Source organism: Chrysochloris asiatica, unplaced genomic scaffold (assembly GCF_000296735.1).
Source record: "Chrysochloris asiatica unplaced genomic scaffold, ChrAsi1.0 scaffold00183, whole genome shotgun sequence".
NCBI classification, from domain to species: domain Eukaryota; kingdom Metazoa; phylum Chordata; class Mammalia; order Afrosoricida; family Chrysochloridae; genus Chrysochloris; species Chrysochloris asiatica.
The window spans coordinates 2,285,831-2,306,994 of record NW_006408701.1 but is presented as its reverse complement, the minus strand read 5'-3'; the positions used below and the strand labels follow the sequence as shown (position 1 = coordinate 2,306,994).

General features: G+C 40.2%; 1 protein-coding gene across 1 annotated transcript in view; it reads left to right on the top strand.

Annotated features, from left to right (window-relative positions):
• DOCK11 (dedicator of cytokinesis 11) overlaps positions 1–21,164 on the top strand; it is a 280,134-nt gene that overhangs the window by 170,722 nt on the left and 88,248 nt on the right. The window contains exons 22-31 of the mRNA XM_006872109.1: positions 931–1,052; positions 2,136–2,222; positions 5,516–5,605; positions 11,283–11,401; positions 12,839–12,908; positions 12,989–13,114; positions 14,371–14,442; positions 15,271–15,417; positions 17,828–17,911; positions 20,092–20,203. Coding sequence (XP_006872171.1) covers positions 931–1,052; positions 2,136–2,222; positions 5,516–5,605; positions 11,283–11,401; positions 12,839–12,908; positions 12,989–13,114; positions 14,371–14,442; positions 15,271–15,417; positions 17,828–17,911; positions 20,092–20,203 — 1,029 coding nt within the window. The remainder of the gene's footprint in view (positions 1–930; positions 1,053–2,135; positions 2,223–5,515; positions 5,606–11,282; positions 11,402–12,838; positions 12,909–12,988; positions 13,115–14,370; positions 14,443–15,270; positions 15,418–17,827; positions 17,912–20,091; positions 20,204–21,164) is intronic.

Sequence of the window (21,164 nt, the reverse complement as noted above, 5' to 3'; positions counted from 1 at the left end):
GCAAAGAATTTGAAGAAAAAAAAATCAGAAAGCAGTGGCTCTAAAAAGAGCTCTCTAGCCAACACCCTCTAGCATATGCCAAAACTCAGTGCAGAGCAGACTTTTTTACAGTTAAGTTGTAAACACTTGAAACCCAGAGTAATCTCTATAATGGAAATACTGACACCACTCAACTGGAGCAATTCAGATGGCTTTGGCTTTTTTAGCTAGAACATGATGAGTTTTTTGATAGAAAGCCAAGAGGCTCTTTGGAGTAGAACTATTAAGAAATAGAGAGATTGGGGAAAAGCCTTAGAGGATTCAGGCCATGAGCACTGTCTCTAGCTTAATTCTAGTATGCCTCTTCCTTCTATAATGAAGAAAACCCTGCCCTGTGTAAATCTGGACTGTAACTCTGACTTGGGATTCAATTTGCCAGGCCCCCTTACCCTAGGGTTGCCATAAGAAATTCAGGAACAGAATGATTGCTATCTGAGATAGTTTCAGATGTGAAACTCAGCAACCTTTGCATAAAGAGGAATGAGAGAAAATTGAAACTTAAAAAAAAAAAAAAAATCTACTAAAACCTAGCCCTCAAAGTATAAAGAGAATTATACTGATGTCATTTAAAATTTTTAAAGTGTTTTCATAAACGATCTCACTTTCATAAACGTTATCACTAATTCTATTCGATGGCATAACTATATATTAGAATTCCCATTTGTACAGCCAAGGAAATGGAGTGAATAACTTCTCAGTGGCCAGGCTGGGATTAGGAAGCAATCCAAACCCATTGTTCCTTCCTCAGTACTCAAATACCCAACACCTGCACTCTCACATACAGCTGTCTGGAAAGATCACCACCCTGCCCCTGTGCCCCAGTAGTCAGACATTTGTGTAGCTAATTGCATTTGCGATTTCATTTCTCATGGCTGATTATTGTCTTGGCAGTTGGATTTGCCTGGGTACCTCTGCTGAAGGATGGTAGAATCATCACATTTGAGCAGCAATTGCCAGTTTCAGCCAATCTTCCCCCAGGCTACTTGAATCTGAATGATGCAGAATCAAGAAGGGTAGGAAAATATTGGCATGTGTTGGAATTGTCATGATTAAATCTTTAAAAATGTAATTCTGGAAGAAAAAATACTACCCATAATTCTGATGGTCGAGTTGATAATTTGAGGATGTTTTTGTTCTTTGCCATAGAGTCGATTCTGACTCTTAGCGACCTTATAGAACAAAGTAGAGCTGCCCCAAAGGGTTAAACTCCCATGGAGTGACTGGTGGGTTTAAACCACTGACCTTTTAGTTAGCAGTCGAGTGCTTCACCATTGTGCCATCAGGTCTCCTTCAGTTGGAGATGTTGTTGTTAAGTGCCGGCAAGTCAGTTCTGACTCATGGCGGCCTGGTATAGGGTTTCCAGGGAGTGGCAGGAGAGTTTGAACTGTGCTGACCTTGCAGTTCAAACCGACCTTTCGGTCCAGTGCATTATCCTGAAGCACCACACCAGGTTCCTCAGTTGGAGATGGTCGTGGTGGTAGTGGTGGTGGTTATGTGCCATGGAGTCGGTTTTGACTCATAGCGACCAAGTATAGGGTTTCTGAGGTAAATCTTTATGGGAGCAGAAAGCCTCATCTTTCTCCCACAGAATGACGGGTAGTTTCGAACTGCTGCTGACCTTGAGGCTAGCAGCCCGACTTGTAACCACTACGCTACCAGTGCTCCTTCAGTTGGGGATCGTGTTACTCAAAGTATGGTCTGAGAATTAGTTGTGGTCCACAACGTAAAGAAGTCTAGAAAACAAATGTTTAGAAACATAATAGTTTGACCAGTTTAGTTAAGTGATTTTAAAAGTTTGTTGTTTTTAAAATCAGGGCTCAGATTTTGAGTGTATTTGTTTTTAAAATCATTTATTTGCTCATTTACTTGTATTGTAATTTAGAAAAACATCAATATGCAAAGGATTGAAAAATTTTAAAGTACCTTATTACATTTATTCTAAATGTGATGTGATTTTCTCCAATACTTTTCTTTATGTGAAACTAGCATATTTATTCCTGAAAAAAAAAAAATTGAAATGCATAAAAGGTGTTACATGCTGTTCATCTATCCATTACTTAATTTTAGCAACTCTTACCTCTATTTTCTATTCACAGCAAACCAATGTGGATATTAAGTGGGTGGATGGTGCAAAGCCTTTGTTAAAGGTTAAAAGCCACTTAGAGTCAACCATTTACACTCAAGTAAGTTGAATCAAATGAATATGTCAACTTTAATGCCCAAGTCTATTTCTTGACAAAAGTAGACTATATTTGATTCCTATAGCTTTTGAGTTATGCATTTGAGTTATGGTGTTGGAGGACAATATTAAAAGTATCATGGACTTCCAGAAGAACAAACCAATCTGTGCTGGCAGAAGTAAGCCAGAATGCTCTTTGGAAGCCAGGACGGTCAGACTTCGTCTTTCATTCTTTGGACATATTATCAGGAGGGAGCAGTCGCCGGAGAAAGATATCATGTTTGGTAAAGTGGAGGGTCGGAGAAAAAGAAGATGACCCCCGATGAGAGGCAGCAGCAGTGGGCTCAAATGTGGCAGTGATTGTGAGGTTGGAGCAGGATCGGGCAGTGTTTCATTCTGTTGTGCGTGAAGTCCCCATGAGTTGCTACTGACTTGATGGCACCTGACAAAATAGCTTTACAGAAGTTGCGGTCTGTTATTTCTAATTAATACTATTATTGTTATTGTTGTTGCATGCCATCGAGTCATTTCTGACTCATAATGACCCTCTCTAGGATTTCTGAAGAGCGGCTGGTAGGTTTGAACTGCTGACCTTGTTGTTATCAGCTTATCCTACAGTACCATACCAGGGCTCAGTATTGTAAATAATACCCAAAATAAAACCCACTGCCATCAAGTCAGTTCGAACTCATAGTGACCCTATAAAACAGAGTCGAACTGCTCCTTAGGGTTTCCAAGACTTTAAATATCTACGGGGAAGAGACAGCCTCATTTTTCTCCCTTGGCACAGCTGGTGGGTTTGAACTGCTGACTGTGCAGTTAGCAATCTGATGCTTAACACACAGTGCCACCAGGTCTCCTGTGTATTATTAATAGTACCTTAAGTGCTATTCTTCTCAAATTACAAAATTCTTTTTTTCACGTTATCTAATTTGAGCCTCACAGGCCCGTGAAAGAAATGAGGAGGTGATTTGCCACCATTTTATACATGAAAAAAATGGAGGGCTCAGGCATGTGAAGTGACGGACCTAGGATCATACAGGTGATTCTAGGGAACCAGGTCAAAAAATTTCCTTATTCAGATTCCTGATAACCACAAAATAAGTGTATATAGATTCCCGATAGCGTAGTGGTTACAAATCGGGCTGCTAACCTCAGGGTCATCAGTTCAAAACTACCAGCTGTTCAGCGGGAAAAACATGAGACTTTCTGCTCCGATAAAAATTTACAGCCTTGGAAACCCTGTACAGGGTCACAATGGGTCGGAACCGACTCCACGGCACATAACAACAAAACAACATACAACAGTTGTACTCACCATGGAATGCCTGAAACGATCGTCCTGGTAACTTAACTCCCTGCTGCTTACTACGTTGTCTTCCCTGGACCATTAGATGTCTGTTCTTGCTCAGGTTGTTAAAATAAAGAAGCAGCTCAACTTCATCAAATACACTTGGCCAAACAGGAATTAAGAGTTTCTCAAGGCAGAATTCAAGCTATACTCAATATTAACACCGAAGTTAGTCAAATTAAATTCAGCTTTAAAGTAACTGCTTTCATTATCAACAAATGATTACTTTTATAACAAATGGAAATGACTTCAGATAGTCTATACTGCCCTCAATCCCCCCAAAGAGCATATATGTTGTTTGGGGAAAAAAATGGTTGGACAAAATAAGAAAAAAAACTCACAGGACTACAAAAATGAGATGAACTTGTACGAACTGCTATTTAACATGCCTCCCGAAGTGTCTCTATTAGAACAAAATTGTGCAATGGTGACAAAGGTTTTGGTAACTTATAAAAGCTAGGTTCTTAATATCCTGTCAGTGTTGACTCCGTTAGTAGAACTTAGCTTTCCTAATTGGGAATATTCACTCAAATTATACTACACAGTGGTACTATGTTCTTCCACAAACATGTTAATGTCTAAGACTATGCATTTTAGCTTTCCTTTTTTCAGCTTCAGAAAGGATTTTTATGCTTAAGGCTGTAACAATTAGGTAATGTTTAGGATCATCTCCCCTTTAAAAATCTCTACAAAAGCCATTGTCAAACCATTCGAAGTCCACATAATAAAGGATAATTATCACTGCCTATAAAACAAAAAATGACCAGCTACATAAGAAATGTAAGAGTCCTAAAAGTCCCCTTGAAGTATGACCATTTATTTCTCTTATCTAGGACACGAGGAGATACTGCATAAGTCTGAACACACTGCCTAAGCAATGATCCATGAATCTGTATTTTTGCATGGCATTTCGGAAATCATTGATTTTTACACAGATTTCCTTTTCTGTGAATTAGTTCAGGCACCTACTTATTTGCTCCCATATAATCTAAGGTGTTTAAGAAGTCAATAAATTTTAAGTATATTTTAATTACTTACACAAGGAAATCAACTGGAATATGACACTTGGGACTTTTAGTATTATTACCTGATGTACAGCTTAAAATGGACTATAATTGCTTTAATAGAGTCATAGTTACATCAAATAAAATAAACCAATATAATTAAATTTACTCCTATTTTTAAAAAGGAGATAGACCTTCCATTTTCTCTTCTTCTGCGCTGCCTACGGAGGAGCCAGCCATCTCGACCGGCATCATGGCTGCCCTCAGACCCCTGGTGAAGCCCAAGATTGTCAAAAAGAGGACCAAGAAGTTCATCCGGCACCAATCAGATCAACAGGGTGCGGAGAAGATTTAAGGGCCAGATCTTACTGCCTAACATTGGATATGGGAGCAACAAGAAGGCAAAACACATGCTGCCCAGTGGCTTCCGCAAGTTCCTGGTTCACAACGTCAAAGAGCTGGAGGTGCTGCTGATGTGCAACAAACCTGACTGTGCAGAGATTGCTCACAGCGTCTCCTCCAAGAACCATAAAGCTATCGTGCAAAGAGCAGCCCACCTGGACATCAGAGTCACCGATCCCAACGCCAGGCTGCGCAGTGAAGAAAATGAATAGACAGCCTGTTTTCAAGTTTTATTTGTGCTAAAAAAAAAAAAAAAAAAAAAGGAGTTAAATGAATGGGTGATTTTTGGGGTATAAAGTGGTAGCCTCCCTGGTGTGCTTAGGTGTAGGTCAAGTAAAGGGCTTGTTGCTTTATGTGATAGGCCCAGGCCAGGTAAAGGGCTTGTTGCTTTGTGTGATAGGCAACGTGGACGCATACACTGGTTGTGCCACTGCTGAGTCTCAGCACTGGAATACCTGGATAAATAGGTTTGCAAGATGTGGACCGAAGGCGTGCAGTTGTGGTTAATGAATCAAATTCCTCTGTTTCCATGTTTTCCAGGATCTGCACGTGCACAAATTCTTCCATCATTGCCAGCTGATTCAGTCAGGCTCTAAAGAAGTTCCAGGGGAACTCATTAAATATGTAAAGGTAAATGAGCAGCTGCTTTCTGTGAAAGGCTTGCTTTTCCTGTGTTTCTGTTACCACATTTTGAAGTAGGGGGGAAAAAATCACACTATCGCTTTAAAATACTTTTGACTCTGCCCTCAAGAGAGCATTTTCTATTATGTCCTTTTTCTATCAAGTGGTTGTTTTGAAGCAGTCAGTAGAGTTGCCACATTTAGGAAGAAAATATGATAGTCAAAACTTGACATCTTTTAGTTTACATTTCATAAAAATGTTCATTTTAGTTCCATAAATTGATTTTTTGGGTCTTTCCTTTTCCTGCTGCCTGCCCAGTAAATATGGAATCTACAATGGGAAAGGGGGTGCTAGGAGAGACAGAAAGGGTCAGCTGAAGAGAAACATATCGTATACGGGGGAGTCTTGTGATATACCATGTTTTATCAACTGTATAGAGAATCTAAAGAGCCCTGGTGGCACAGTGGTTAAGCATTTGACTGCTAACCAGGTCAAGGGGTTCAAACTCACCAGCCGCTCCATGGAAGAAAGATATCTCAGTCTGCTTCCACAAGCCTTGGACACCCTATGGGGCAGTTTTACTTTTTCCTACATGATTGCTGAGTCAGGATTAATTCAGTGACAGTGGGTTACAGAGAAGTTCAACCAAAATCCATTGTCATCAAGTCAATTGTGACTCATAGGGTGTCTCACATTGCACAATTGGCTGGTGGGTTTAAACTACCGACCTTGTGGTTAGTAGTCCAGTACTTATCCTGTGGCGCCACCAGGGCTCCTCTTCATGTATTACCTATGTGCTGAGACTGAAGTTGCACATCCGAGGGCCTAGCTGATGATAGCTCTCTTCTATTGATTGTTCCTCGAGTCAGCTAGTGGTGGCAAGTCTGTGGAATTTTGATTTTGAATGAAGTCTCTGTAACATTTTCCTTTAAATAGATGCTACTCATTTCTTTCAGAAAGGTCCTATGGTCTGAGATAAAACATATGAGTTCTGGAATCATAAACTGAGTTTTTTCTGTTCCAGATCTGGCACTTAACTAGCTCTCTGATTGACTTAACTTCTCCAATCCTTTATTTTTGCATCTGTCCAATGAGCATCACAGTAATACCCATTTTTGTAGGGTAGTTCTGAGGATTAAATGAGATAGGGTATCTTCCATATTGTAAGCATTCATTCATCCAACCCTTATTTATGGGCCAGGCACCAGGAACATAAAGGGAAAAATAAATACCATCCCTCTTGTCAGAGTTCATTTCCTTGTTGAGGCAGATGAACAAACAGATAAATAAATACAGTAGGTCAGGAGATAATAAAGGCTATGAAGGAAAAGTAGAGTAAGAAGGGATAGGGAGTGATGAGAAGGGCCCCTGACTCAGATAAAGTGATCAGAGAGAAGCCCTCTCCAGTAGTGAAGATTTGAGTAGAGATCTTAAAGGAAATAAGGTAAATTTCTTGGGGACAACGTGTACAGCCAATACAAAGGCACTGAGGAGCTTGTGTGGTAAATTCAAGGAAAAGCAAAGGATTCCAGTATGGCAAGAACACAGAGTGGTAGCTGCTATTATGTGGGTGAGTCATTTGGAAAGATGGTTGGATAGAGCCTCCCAAGCTGCTATGGTGGTTATTAAGTGCCATTGAGTCAGTTCTAACTCATAGCTATCCTGTATAGGGTCTCCAAGCAACAACTGGTGGGTTTGAACATTGACCTTGCAGTTAGCAGTCCAGTGCTGATCCTTCAGCGCCACAACAGGGCTCCATATTAAGCCATGGTGAGGAATTTGAATTCTACTCCAAGTGAGATGTAAGCCTTGCAGGGCTTTGAACAGCGGAATGACATAATCAGAGTTTGGTTTAAAAAGCATCATTCTGTCTACCACACAGAAAATATACATTTGGAAGGCAATGGTGAAAGCAGGGAGTCAGTCAATAAATGACGTGGCGCTCTAGGATAAGCACTAGACCACAAGATCAGTTTGTATCACAATTCAGCGGTTCTAACCCACCAGCTGCTCCTTGGAAACCTATCTATAAAGGGTTGCTATGAGTGGAAACTGACTTGAAGGCACTTAATAACAACAACACCACTACTATTCTCATTTATCCTTGTTGAGTGCAGTTCAGTCAATTTTGACTCATAGAAACCCCATGAACAGAATAGAACTGACCTATAGAGCATGATGGCTTTATACGATAAGCACTGGACTGTAGACCACAAGGTTGGTGGTTCAAACCCACCAGCCACTCTGAAGGACAAAGATGAGGTTTTCTGCTCTCACAAAGATGTGCAACCATGGAAACCCTACGCAGGGTCACTATGAGTTGAAACTGACTCAACGGCACTTAAAATGTGGGGTTTTCTAAGCACAGATCCTTATGGAAACAGATGGTCACGTCTTTCTCTTGCAGAGTCACTGGGTGGGTTCCACCCACCAACCTTTTCATTAGCAAACCAGTGTTTAGCCATTGTGCCACTAGGGTTCCTTGCATTACTATTTCAGTGCCATAGTCATCTAACTTTCCAGTCCTTTCCCCACTGATGTCTAGAAGACTTCAATATGACTGCTCCTTCTGTTAGGTTCATTGACTTTTACTTCCAATGAAGAATTTTTTGTAAATGTTGAAATGGAATGGAATGGAATACAACATCATTCTCCTGTACTGATATTCTTAAAATGAAAGAAAAATGAAATCCTCATCTTTGCGTTGTAAGGATGTGGATTTTTGGATAGTTGTATGACATGCCCTTGCCCTCTAGTGGCAAACAGTGAAATGGCACCATAGGTACAGAAATATCCAAGCTCTGGTAGCGTAGTGGTTACGAATCGGGCTGCGAACCTTAAGGTCAGCGGTTCGAAACTATCAGCGGCTCCGCGGGAGAAAGATGAGGCTTTCTACTCCCGTAAAGATTTATACCCTCGGAAACCCTGTACAGGGTCGCTATGGGTCGGACCCGACTCGATGGCACTTAACATAACAGCACAGAATGAGGAGTCATAGTGATTCAGTGGGTTAATCATTGGACTGCTAACTGCACTCCACAGGAGAAGGATGAGGCTGTCTGCTCCTGTGAAGATTGGCAGCCTCAGAAAGCCTAAGGAGCAGTTCTTCTCTATCCTGTAGGGTCAGTATGTGTTGGAATCAACTCGATGGCAGAGGGATTTTTTTTTTTTTTTTTTGGTCCTGGAATGTTAGTGCTATAAGAGATTCTAGAGATCTTTTTGACAGAAGAGGAAACTGAAGTCCAAGTAGATGTGACTTGCCGGTCAGTCACATTTAGCTGCTTAGTAGCAGAGCCGAGCAAAGCCTGTGACATGTGTCTCTTGACTTCTAGTGCCATGTCCATTCTACCCAAACCTTGCTATTCATTGACATTAATTTCATCAGTTCATTTAACATCTAGTTGCTCTTACTGAGGAGAATGTCTTAGGATCTTTGTCCATGGGGATTTTATGACCTAATGGGAGAGATAGAACACACATGAGTTAAATGGAAATATAAGATCAATACAAATAATCCAAGCAATATGAGCCTAAAGGTCAAATTGTGATATGGATTGTAAATGCCAAAGGGCTAGGTGAGCTGAGGAACCACTGGAGACTAGAGGACTCTCATCCTTATTTCACACTTTGGTTCCTCATTTTAGTTATTTGTTCATTGGCGCTGTAGGATAAGCACTGGCCTGCTAACTGCATGGTTGGTGGTTCAAACTCAACAGCTGTTCCTCAAAAAGCCTATACAGGGTCGCCGTGAGTCGGAACTAAATGGCGCTTTTAACAACACCTATAGGCTAGTCACTATTCTGGGTGCTAGAAATATAATGGGGAAAATTGAGATAACTTATCTTCTCTAGTTATTGTAGACAGATCATAACCAAATAAGTAATTTCAGTAGAGCTGAGTGCTGTCAAGAAACTAAGACAGATTGAAGGGCTGTAAATGAGTATGTTCTATTTAGATAGAGTTGTCAGGGAAGGCCTGCCTGAAGAAGTGGCACTTCGAGCTGAAAAGAAACAGGTGAGAGGAAGCCACAGGTGATAAAGCTGTGTAAAAGGGAGACCAGAATATTGCAGCAGGTGATTACACCTTGAGCTGGTAGTGAGCATACCATGTTTGAAGAATGGAGAAGACCATGTAGCTAGAGTACGAGTAAGGGGATGGCACGAGATGAGTTAGGAATGGTGGGCAGGACCCGTGTAGGCATGGGAAGTCCTTCACAGCTTTGTTGTTGGTGGTTTGGGTTTTGTTTTGTTTTTTTCACTTTTAACAAGGTGGAAATGGCATTATCTAATTTGCATTTCAAAAAGAACACCCTGGCTGCTGTGGTGTAGAATAAATTGCAGAGGAGCAGTACGGGTAGGAGATCAATTCTGTGTGGAATACCCATCTGTCGTTCCTCCCTGGGATTCTCCTTCCTGTTCTTTAAACCTTCCTCCTGAGCCAACATTGTTTATTACTCTGTATATTTTGTACACAACACTTTTGCTGATGTTTGATTTCGTTCCGTGTCTTCTTTGCTCTCTGAATTGCGGACTGCTTGATGATAGGAGTCAGGTCTTTTGGACATGCTTTTGATACCTTGACAGTTCATTCAGTACAACTTTGTTGAATGAGTGAATGAATGACTTCACTGAGCAGGGATTGAACTTGATTAGGGAGACTTTAAGACTTGACTTAACTATATAAACAAAGGCACAAATGTAGGAATGCCTCATATTTAAAGAGGTTAAGATAGTCGGCGTCATAGTGACCCTGGATAGGGTTTCTGAAGAGCAGCTGGTGAGCTTGAACTGCAGACCTTGTGGTCCTCAGTCCAGTGCTGATCCTACAGTGCCACACATCTTTAGGCATTGCCAAATGTCCCCAAAGATTTAGGTGAGGGCCAAAGTGGCCCCTGATTGAGTCACTGCCCTAGGTAATTGTTAAGTGCCATCAAGTTGGTTCTGACTCATAGCAACCCTCTATAGGAATTCTGAGGAGCAGCTGGTGGGTTTGAACCAAATGCCTTGTGATTCATACTCCAGTGCTGACCTTACAGCACCACAAATCACTAGACATTGTAAAATATCTCCAAGGATTTGGGTGAGGGCTAAAGTGGCCCCTGATTGAGACTCATTGCCCTAGGTAATTGTTGTTAAGTGCCATCAAGTTGGTTCTGACCCACAGTGATCCTGTATAGGGTTTCGAAGGAGTACCTGGTGGGCTTGAACCGCTGCCTTTGTGGTTCACAGTCCAGTGCTGATCCTACAGCACCACACCAAGAGTCCACCCTAGGTAATTGGAAGGCATCAACAAAATCTTGTCAGGAGGTGCTGTAACATAGCCAGTGTTTCAGCAAGATTAATTTGGACATAAGATGATGTGAATTATTAGAAGCAAAGGGAAACTATACAGAGACTTAACAGAAAAATATAAGATAAATTAGATTATATATTAGAGGACCCTGGTGTACTCGTTCGGTATAGAATTTAATTAAATATGAAAGACATTAATAGAGTCTGAGTGCAAAAACAGAAGTGTGGATGTGTCATTAATAAAACAAAGTCTCTTGTCCCATCAAGTATTCACATTCTAATGAGCTTATGTTCTAGTAAATATGTTTTTCATTACTTAATTTTTTTCTTCTGTTTCACATTTGCAAATTATCATATTTCTGTTTGTTTTCATAACTAATACTGACTTATTTTAGTGTTTGCATGCCATGGAGATCCAAGTCATGATACAGTTTCTACCTGTAATTCTTATGCAACTCTTCCGAGTTCTCACAAATATGACCCACGAAGATGACGTTCCTATCAACTGCACCATGTGAGTTTCGGTGTTCTACACAAAAAACATATTTTATTTTCTTTAGAGGTTTTTTTTCCACTTTAAGTATAAATTTTCCGTCCAATTGAGAACCTAAAAGTTAGAAATTGATTTTTGCTTTCTCACCAAGTATTTTCATGCTTCTCCGACTAGGGGACAGATGGTATCAGAAGTCATAGGATAAACCTGATACATTTTTCTCAACCAAAGGTTCTAAAAATTTGGTGCTGATTACAATCCCTGGGGGCTGTGTTTCGGAATGCCTGTGTCTAGAGTATACTTTCTACCAATTAAATTAGAATTACCATGGTAGAGGGGGCAGAACTCGACACATTGTTCTTTTGTCATATTTCCCAGATGACTCCATAATACAACAGAGTTTGAGAACTGTTGCCTTAGACCAGTGATGTGCAACAGCACTTTCTATGAGGATGGGAATGTTCTACACCAGTGGTTAATGCAACTGAGGAACTGAGTTTGAACTGGGCTCTCACATTGAGCATAGCAGCCCTAAGCCATCAGTGTGTACTGGACAGAATAAGGGAGTATTATTTTTATATGAACACTAACACAAATCTAGAGTAGAATGGCAGATGCACCTGAATTTTGAAATTAAAACAGGAGACTTCACAGAAATCGTGAGCTCAGTGCTGGATGTTTCTGACTTTGCTGCTTCTGCCATTGCCATAACCTCGGTGCCCAGGCCTCAAACCTATGCATATCTGTACACCATTTGTTTTCCTCTGCTGTTGGTTGGGTTTGGTCTGGTTGTAAAAATGAAGTGTTGACTCTAGCTCCAAATCAGCAGCATCAGGATCACCTGGGAACTTTTTAACAATGTTAACTATTGAACTTCTCCCAGGACCTACACAGTCAGAAACTCAAGGTCTGAGCCCAGCAGTCTATTCACAAGTCTTCCAGGGAATTGTGATTTATACAAATATTTGAGAACCATTGCTAGTATCTTCACTTTAAAACTTTTTATGAATTTTATTTTTACTTCCAAGTTTAGTTCATGCCATGATACCTGTCGCGTGTCTCCCCGTACCATTTTTACCCATCTGTTGACATGCTTTTCGGTTTACCTTTCTATTGTTTTCATCCTGTTCTAGTAGATGGAGTGTTCATAGTCCCCTTACTCAAAAGTATTTTACCACATAGTTGCTGCCACCAGACTTCCAGTGCACATAGAGATTTAGAAGGAGATGGAACACTTAGGTTGCCAATTTCAGGTATCCTTTTGAACCAGGCAATATATTTTCAAAGGCCCTGAACATGTTAGAACCACACTACCGTTAATTACACCTTAGGTAATTATTTCACTTTTAATATTCAGCCAGTGTTAGATGCTCTTAGGGTTAGAAATGGCTATCTTATTTAACAATCAAATGATGGTAGTTGTTGCACAACCTGCTGGCTTGTAAATTTTTGTTTCAGGGTTCTCTTACATATTGTATCAAAGTGCCATGAAGAAGGCTTGGATAACTATTTGAGGTCCTTCATAAAGGTTGGTGTCGTAAGCTTGTTTTCTAAGCAATTTATGTTATGTGGAAAGTTGGTTTCATGGGTTGATTTCTTTGTTTGTAGTATAGCTTCCGACCTGAAAAACCCAGTGCTCCTCAGGCCCAGCTAATACACGAAACCCTTGCTACTAGGATGATAGCAATACTGAAGCAGTCTGCAGATTTTTTGGCAATAAACAAACTGCTAAAGGTAAGGACGCAGGACACGTTGGGAACAAAAGCAGCCATAGACATATTCAGGAGCTAGTCTTCCTGTTTAGCTCTAGTCTTTCTTCATTTTCTCATGTGACCCTCCCTCTCCCCACCACTTTGCCCATACATCCTTTTCCCTCAAGTTCTCCACACAGCCTTCTCCACCTTCCCTACCCCCTGATCCCAATCACGTGTGTGTTCAAAGTATTTTGGATCAGAGAGACCTGGGTTAGAATCCTGGGTCTACCACATACTAGTTCTGTGACAGTGGGCCAGTTTTTTAGCCCCTGTGAGCCTTCAAAGGAGCCCTGGAACAGTAGTTATGCACTGATCTACTAACTTACCAAGTGGCTCCAGAGGAGACAAGCCCTGGAGATCTGCTCCTGTAAAGAGTGCAGCCTAGAAAATTCTATGAGGCAGTTCTGCTCTGTCATATGGGGCCACTAGGCATCGAAATCAACTCAACAGCGCACAACAACTGATCATCCCAGGTTTTGTTTCTTACATACATGTAAAGCAGCACAGTTTCTGGCTTATTGTTGTTATGCTTTTTCATTATCTCAAAAAGCCATGGTGGCACTGTGGGATAACCATTGGGCTGCTAATCACAAGGCCAGAGGTTCAAACCCACCAGCCATCCCATGGGAGAAAGGTGGGGCTGTTGGCTGTCATAAAGATTTATAGTTCAGAAACCCTACTCTGTTCCATAGGATCTCCAGGAGTCCGAATCGACTCAGTGGTGGTGGATTTGGTTTGATTTTCACGATTTCTGTTATCAGTGGTAGAATTTCAGATACCTTAGTACATATCTGCTTAAGGCTTCTCTGTACCCTTCAAATCACACTATGTACATTACCTAAACTGACCCCAGTTTTGTACCAAGAGTGGAATATGCTGAGTTCAGGCATAATAGAATTTATTGTCTGTAGGGAATTTCAAAATAAGCAAATCAACTAAAAAGTTGATTATGATCATGTCCTGACAATTCTACACAATGTCAGTGAGAAACTATCCCTCCCCACTAGGGGCAACAATCCCACACCACACCCTTTGTACATCACCCTGTGATACAATATTACATTACTCTAAAAACAACTTGAGAAAATATTATGTGGGACTTTGATAATGAATTGGGCTCACTTTCAAATGCTATCAGAATTCAGAAACAAGATCCATATGGATTTGACAGATTTTGTTAAAGCTTCTAAAATTTGTGTAACCTTTATTAAAGATTTGTTTGTTTGTTTGTTTTAGTACTCATGGTTTTTCTTTGAAATTATTGCAAAGTCGATGGCTACATACTTGTTGGAAGAGAATAAAATTAAGGTAAGTAGGCTCATTATTTAATATAGGCAAAGAAAGCAAATCTTATAGTCATGATATGCAAATTCTCTTACAGTTAAGAACTGTTTAAGAGAATTACATGGATTGTATAAATGTTAGCACTGACAGTTGATACTGTTCACAATCTAATCTACAGAAACTCTTCCTAAATATGCTTCCCTTTCATTGTTTGCCACATGAAATTCATTATCTTTGAAGCTTTGCCTTTGTCTTGTGAGTTAAAAATGTCTGTGGGAAACATTCGTTAGCAAGAAGAACACATATCAAATCAGAAATAACCTTTGTCTTAGAAAGTTCTATGTCATGTACAAAGTTAAAAGCACTTTATGCAATTGATGTGTTCCTGAAATGAGGTGTATACATTTAGTTATTTTTAACATTGTATTAAAGGCACAAAATTTTTTTGTTAGTTACAGGAATCCTAAAGCTACGACTTAAAAGTAAAAAAACATGAACAAAAAATCCCCATGTTTATCTCTTATATTCAAATTATCATAGAATAGATTTGTTGAAATTGAGATGCATGCATTCTCTTGTCTCAGGAAACAAATGAAATTAAAATCTTGGATAGGTCTGTATCTCAGGAACACAGTATTGCTGATGGTTTTAGCTCGTTATGTTGTTAGAGGGCGATGGTTCTTTGTAATGATCTACAGTTACGTGTACCGTGACTTAGTGATATCATTTGTTAATATGGGAGCAAGTATACTCTAGTATAAAACATGTTTATATATGGAATGTATTTGAACATTAAAATGGCAATTTATTTAGACCTTTTGGAACTCTGACTTGTGTCTACAACTGTTTAAGCTTCCCAGAGGCCAGAGGTTTCCCGAAGCATATCGCCATGTCTTGCATTCACTACTCCTGGCAATAATTCCCCATGTGACAATTCGCTATACAGAGATTCCTGATGAGTCCAGAAATGTCAATTATAGTTTCGCTAGTTTCCTCAAGGTGAGTTAATGGCAGTTTGAATGAACATGGTAAGTGACAATTTTTCACTGATTACAGTCTGGAAAGCCAGAAAACAAATTACCCACTTTCTAGAAACCCGGCTAGGTCTCTAGAAGGCTGCTGGAAAACCTCTTTTGACTGAATCATCCATCCAACTAGTCCAACCAAGTGTGACTGATTTTCTTCCCCCACTGAAGTGATTGGTCAATCAAATCAGAGGTTCCACACAGGCAGCGTGGCCAGCAGACATGTTTTGTTTGTCCTATCCAGTATTTTCTAGAATATTTTCATTGGAATGCCTGTAGATGGGACAAGTACTGCCTTGTTTGTCATAGTCTGCACATAGTCCTTAGTTATTCCAGATTGTCTTTACACATTGAAATCACTTCTCGAATCTCCATGGGCTTTTGAGTTTGCAATTCTTGAACTAAGGCTGTTTGCTGATGTAACACCAGTCTACATGTTACTAATATATGTGAATGAAAGTTGTTCTTTTTGATCAATGTGGCTAATTTGAGAATGTAATACAATGTCTCAAACACTGTCTTAGTGTTTGTTGGGTAAATGAATACATGAATATAAACAGACCTCAGTAATCCTGGTGAAAGGTGATGAGGATCTAGCCCAGGGCAGTGACAGCAGGAATTGAAAGGAGAAGATAGGGAGATGTAAGAGTAACAACTGGTTAATCAACTATTGTTGTTGTTATGTGCTGTGGAGTCGGTTCCGACTCATAGCGACCCTGTACAGGGTTTCTGAGGCTGTAAGTCTTTACGGGAGCAAAAAAGCCCCGTCTTTTTCCCACGGAGCAGCTGGTAGTTTTCAACTGCTGACCCTGAGGATAGCAGCCCGATTTGTAACCACTACACTACCAGAGCTCCAGTAATCAAATATTAGCTTCCTTCTATTTCACAGGTAAGTGCTAGACACTATGGAGAATAGATACAAAAATTCCATTATCTTTTAATTCCATTTTTCCACAAACTTTTCGAAGCCACCTCATCCACACACACACACACACACACACACACACACACTCACATACACATGTGTGTTTATGCATATGTGTGTATAGATATATTTCTTTTCTGTTGTCCTGTCTGGTAAGAACATGTAAAAATGATCATTACATTATAAGCAGATATAGAATACAGTATTAAAAGGGACCTGTGGACCAAAATGGTGAAGAAAATTGGGACTTCAGCAGAACCTTGAAGAATGAACATGGTTACAGAATTTCTGGAACCATGGAGGCTAAAGGAACCCTGGAAACTATTGGCCTGAGATCATCTTTAAATCTTCAACTCAAAATATACCCTGAAGTCTCCCTAAAATCAAACAGTAATTTAACTTAACCAGTAAAGAATGTCTGCCTTAAACATTTGTGCTTTTTAAAGAACTATCTCTATGAGATCAAGTTGACAACAGTGACTGCAGAGATAAGCTAGGAAGCTTAGGGGGCAGAGAGTTTATATTCATGAAGAACAACTCACAAAGGAAAAGTGAGAATGGCTAGACAACTCAAAGAATGCAATCTCAGCACCACTGAATTGTACGAGCACATGTAGAAATTGTTGAATTGGTCTTTGCTGTCCAGTGTGAATTCAGCAACAGCAAAAAAGAATGGACAAAATTAGCTACAGGTAGTGACAGAGTTGCTAGACCTCACATGAGTAAAGACACAGAGGTGGCACTACCCAGGGCACCTTGAGAGGATAATGCATAGCTGAGTTGTATTTGAGAAATAAGTTGGAAAGGTAAGTTGGAACACACTTGTGAGCATCCTTGAATGCTAAACAAAGGAATTTCCAATGATATTGGAGGCAATAGGGAGCTGTTGAAAGGTTTTTGGCAGGAGGGTGACATGATGACAGCTAGAATGTAGAGATTCATCTGGAAGCAGATTAATGGAGAGATTTGATACATGAAGACCCAGTAAGGCAGCTAAAGGCAATTCTTCAATGGCAAGGTAATGAATGAGAGCCTTAACTAGGAAAATGTCAGCAGACAAAGATGAACCGCTCCTAGGATTAATACAGAGGAAGAGTATTTGAATAGGCCAAGATTTCACAGGGCACACTGCAGAAAATTCCCCTTTGGTGTGTATATTACTTACGTTTGCATATCCAGGTTTTAATACCTAACTGACAGCACCACAAATCACTTTGGGTTTTGAGACGACCAAAATGAATAAGACTGTGCATGTGCGCATGCACTTGTATGCATGTTTATCTATCTTTCAAAAGTTGTGCAGTTGAGTCCCAATTCCAACAAGTCTGTTGCCAATTTCCCATCATTTCCTTCTTTAAGATCTGAAAGCTGTTATATATAAAATGGGAATGATCATCCCCTTAGCATGGAGCAAAACTCATACTTGAGAGACTTTTTGTTTTTTGTTTTTTTTCTCTAGCGCTGTTTGACACTAATGGATAGAGGATTTGTTTTCAATTTGATAAACGATTATATATCTGCATTCAGCCCCAAAGATCCTAAGGTGAGTCTTAAGAACAGAATTCACTTGGGTGTGAGCCATTAGAATGCATGGTCAAGGGTGGCATTTATTCTCCTCTGAAACATTTGGAACTGTGATTTTGGCAAGATGATTCGAGTATTAGCTGTACCTCAAAGCAAGGAATATTGGATAGTGTTTTGGGGGTCCCCAAAAAATACATTGACAGAGAACTGCCAGAGGTTCAAGCCAGATGCAGACTAGGATGTGGAACGGGGGATATCATTGCTGACATCAGATGGATCTTGGCTGAAAGCAGAGAATATCAGAAAGATATTTATGTGTACTTTATTGGCCACGCAAAGACTTTTGACTGTGTGGATCATGACAAGCTATGAACAACATTGTGTGAAGTATAAGTATTCTGAAATACTCAATCATGCTCATGAGTAAACTGTACATAGACCAAGAGGCAGTCCTTCGAAGAGAACAAAGAGACAACTGAATGGCTTAAAATCAGGAAAGGTGAGTGCCAGGGTTGTATTCTCTCACCATACATGTTCAGTCTGTATGCTGAGCAAATAATCCAAGAAACTGCATTATTATATGAAGAAGAGCATGGCATCAGGATTGGAGGAAGAGTCATTAAAAACCTGTGATGTACAGATGATACCACCTTGCTTGCTGAAAGTAAAGAGGACTTAAAATACTTACGGATGAAAATCTAAGACCACAGCCTTCAGTATGAGTTGCACCTACATGTAAAGAAAATAAAAATCTGCACAACTGGACCAATAAATATCATCATAATAAATGGGGAAAAGTGTGATGTTGTCCAAGACTTGATTTTTCTGGACTCCATAATTAACACTCGTGGATGCAGCATTCAAGAAATAAAACAACCCATGTTGTTAAATGCCGTCGAGTCGGTTCCAACTCACAGCGACCCTCTAGAGGGTTTCCAAGGAGCGACTGGTGAGCTTGAACCACCAACCTTGCACTTCAAACTGACTTTGCAGTCTAGCGCATTAACCCACAGCGCCACACCAGGACTCCTAAAACGACACGTCGCACTAGGCAAATCTACTGCACAAGACCTCTTTAAAGTGTTCAAGAACAAAGATGTCAGTTGGAGGACTAAGGTGTGCCTGACTCAAGCCGCGGTATTTTCAGTAGCTTCATATGCATATGAATGTTAGACAGTGAATAAAGAAGACCTTTGAAGAATTGCTGCATTTGAGTTACGGTGTTGGAGGAGAATATTGACAGTGCCATGGACTGCCAGAAGAACAAACCGATCTGTGTTGGAAGAATTACAGCCAGAATGTTCCTTTGAAGCCAGGATGGCCGGACTTTGTCTCTCACAGATCAGACATATTATCAAGAGGGACCAGTCCTTGGAGAAGGACATCATACTTGGTAAAGTGAAGGGTCAGGGAAAAAGAGGAAGACCCCCAATGAGATAGATTGGCACAGTGGCAGCAACAATGGGCTCAGGTTTATTTTGAGGATGACGCAGGACCAGGCAGTGTTTTGTTCTGTTGTGCATAAGGTCACTATGAGTTGGAACCAACTTGACAGCACCTAACAAAGAACAAGACTACACCCACATGTTTGATGATCCACTTGAAGGACACATAGGACTCAACATACACATATAGTCATACTCATTCATTGTGTCAACACAATAGGGATGTCCAGCCAGTTCTGGAAAGGAAAAAGATACAAAGTAGTCTGTAGGAATCCAGGTTAACAAACTCCCTAGGTCTTTCTCTCCTGTGAAGGATCCTATAGAGCACAACCTTCCACCATCAGGGAAACTGCAAGTAAAAATGTGCACTGTTTTTCCTCAGGGGATCCCGTTGGAGACTGAGAGATGTAGAGTTTTTTGTGTTTTTTCTTTTCTATTTTAGGGGCTGCCCATGTAGGCACCCCTTGCCCGTCAGAAGTTGAGACTCAGAAGGAAAGCAAGTGTTCACCACAAAGCACACCTGACTACATAGGAAGGGAATGTTTCAAAATCGAATTGCCCAGATGGCAGCCTAAGACCAGCTTTGCAACCTTTCTTAGTATAGCTGTCTCAGGCCGGCTAGATGAAGATGCTGCACATCTTCAGCTGCAGATGCTAAACACTTTGGTGGGGGAACTCAATGCTCTAATATGAAATGATTCAAATTGTAAATGCCTACTCCATCTGAGTTCATGCATAATTTCTCTCCTTCTAGGTCCTGGCTGAATACAAGTTTGACTTTCTGCAAACCATTTGTAATCACGAACATTATATTCCTCTAAACTTGCCAATGGCATTTGCAAAACCGAAACTGCAGAGAGTTCAAGGTATGTGTTCACATGTTCCATCATTTGGAATCCTTTCTTTTGTTCTCGCTCTCGCTTTGTAGCTAGTGTTAGTTTAGCATAATGTTTTCTAGTTTAGACCTGTCCGCTTCAAGGGAACCTAAGAATTGTTACTTCAGGAAGATCGGGTTATGAGTGGTATTGCGTGCTTCCTTCATAGTGGTAGTGGTAGCTTTCCTAGTCTGAAGAAATCAGTTCTGTTGCATAGATTGATTAAACACAGATGGCAGGGACTAGTAAAATTGTTCTCTGTAGTAGTGTTTGGAAATTCGGATTAAATTGTTATTTTAAAAAATTCTCCTGAAAGAAGCACCAGAAGAAAATATAAGCGCAGAGTTAAAAGCTTAATATGTATATATTGACTATTTATCAAATGCCTTCAGTTATCTCCATTGCTAGTTGTATTGAATGTTTTGTTGTGTAGCACTATTCTTATGTTACTATGTTTTTTATTTGTCCCTTTTCTTTTCATATATTAATTAGATTTTTTTTCATTTGCGGTGGACCGTTTGACTTCAGTAGGTAGGTTTAACTCGGTTCACTCTATAGAAGTTTGCTTTCTTTAAAAACAATTGATGAATGGAGAAGATGGATGTGGGCTTTGTTTGCTTTTCAAATCCTTCTGAGCCAGAACAAGGAGGCTTAAAAGGTCCTCAGAAAAGCTAGCGGGCTGTGTGTTTGTTTACTTTGTAAAGAAGCTTGAGTGTTGCTGGCAGAACTTGCTTTAGAAAGCCCACAAGTTTCTGGGGAAAGGCAGCACAAGAGCAAGAGGTGGGGGCTCAGAAGGCATCTACTCTGTAAGTGCAGTGCAACAACCCCCCCCCACCCCCCATTTAAGGATTACTTGGCCACAGTGTGAAGGTGTGACTAAAACCTCCTGATTGGATTTCTTCAAATCGCTGAAATTAAAAAAAAAAAAAAAAAAAGAATTAACATTTGTAAA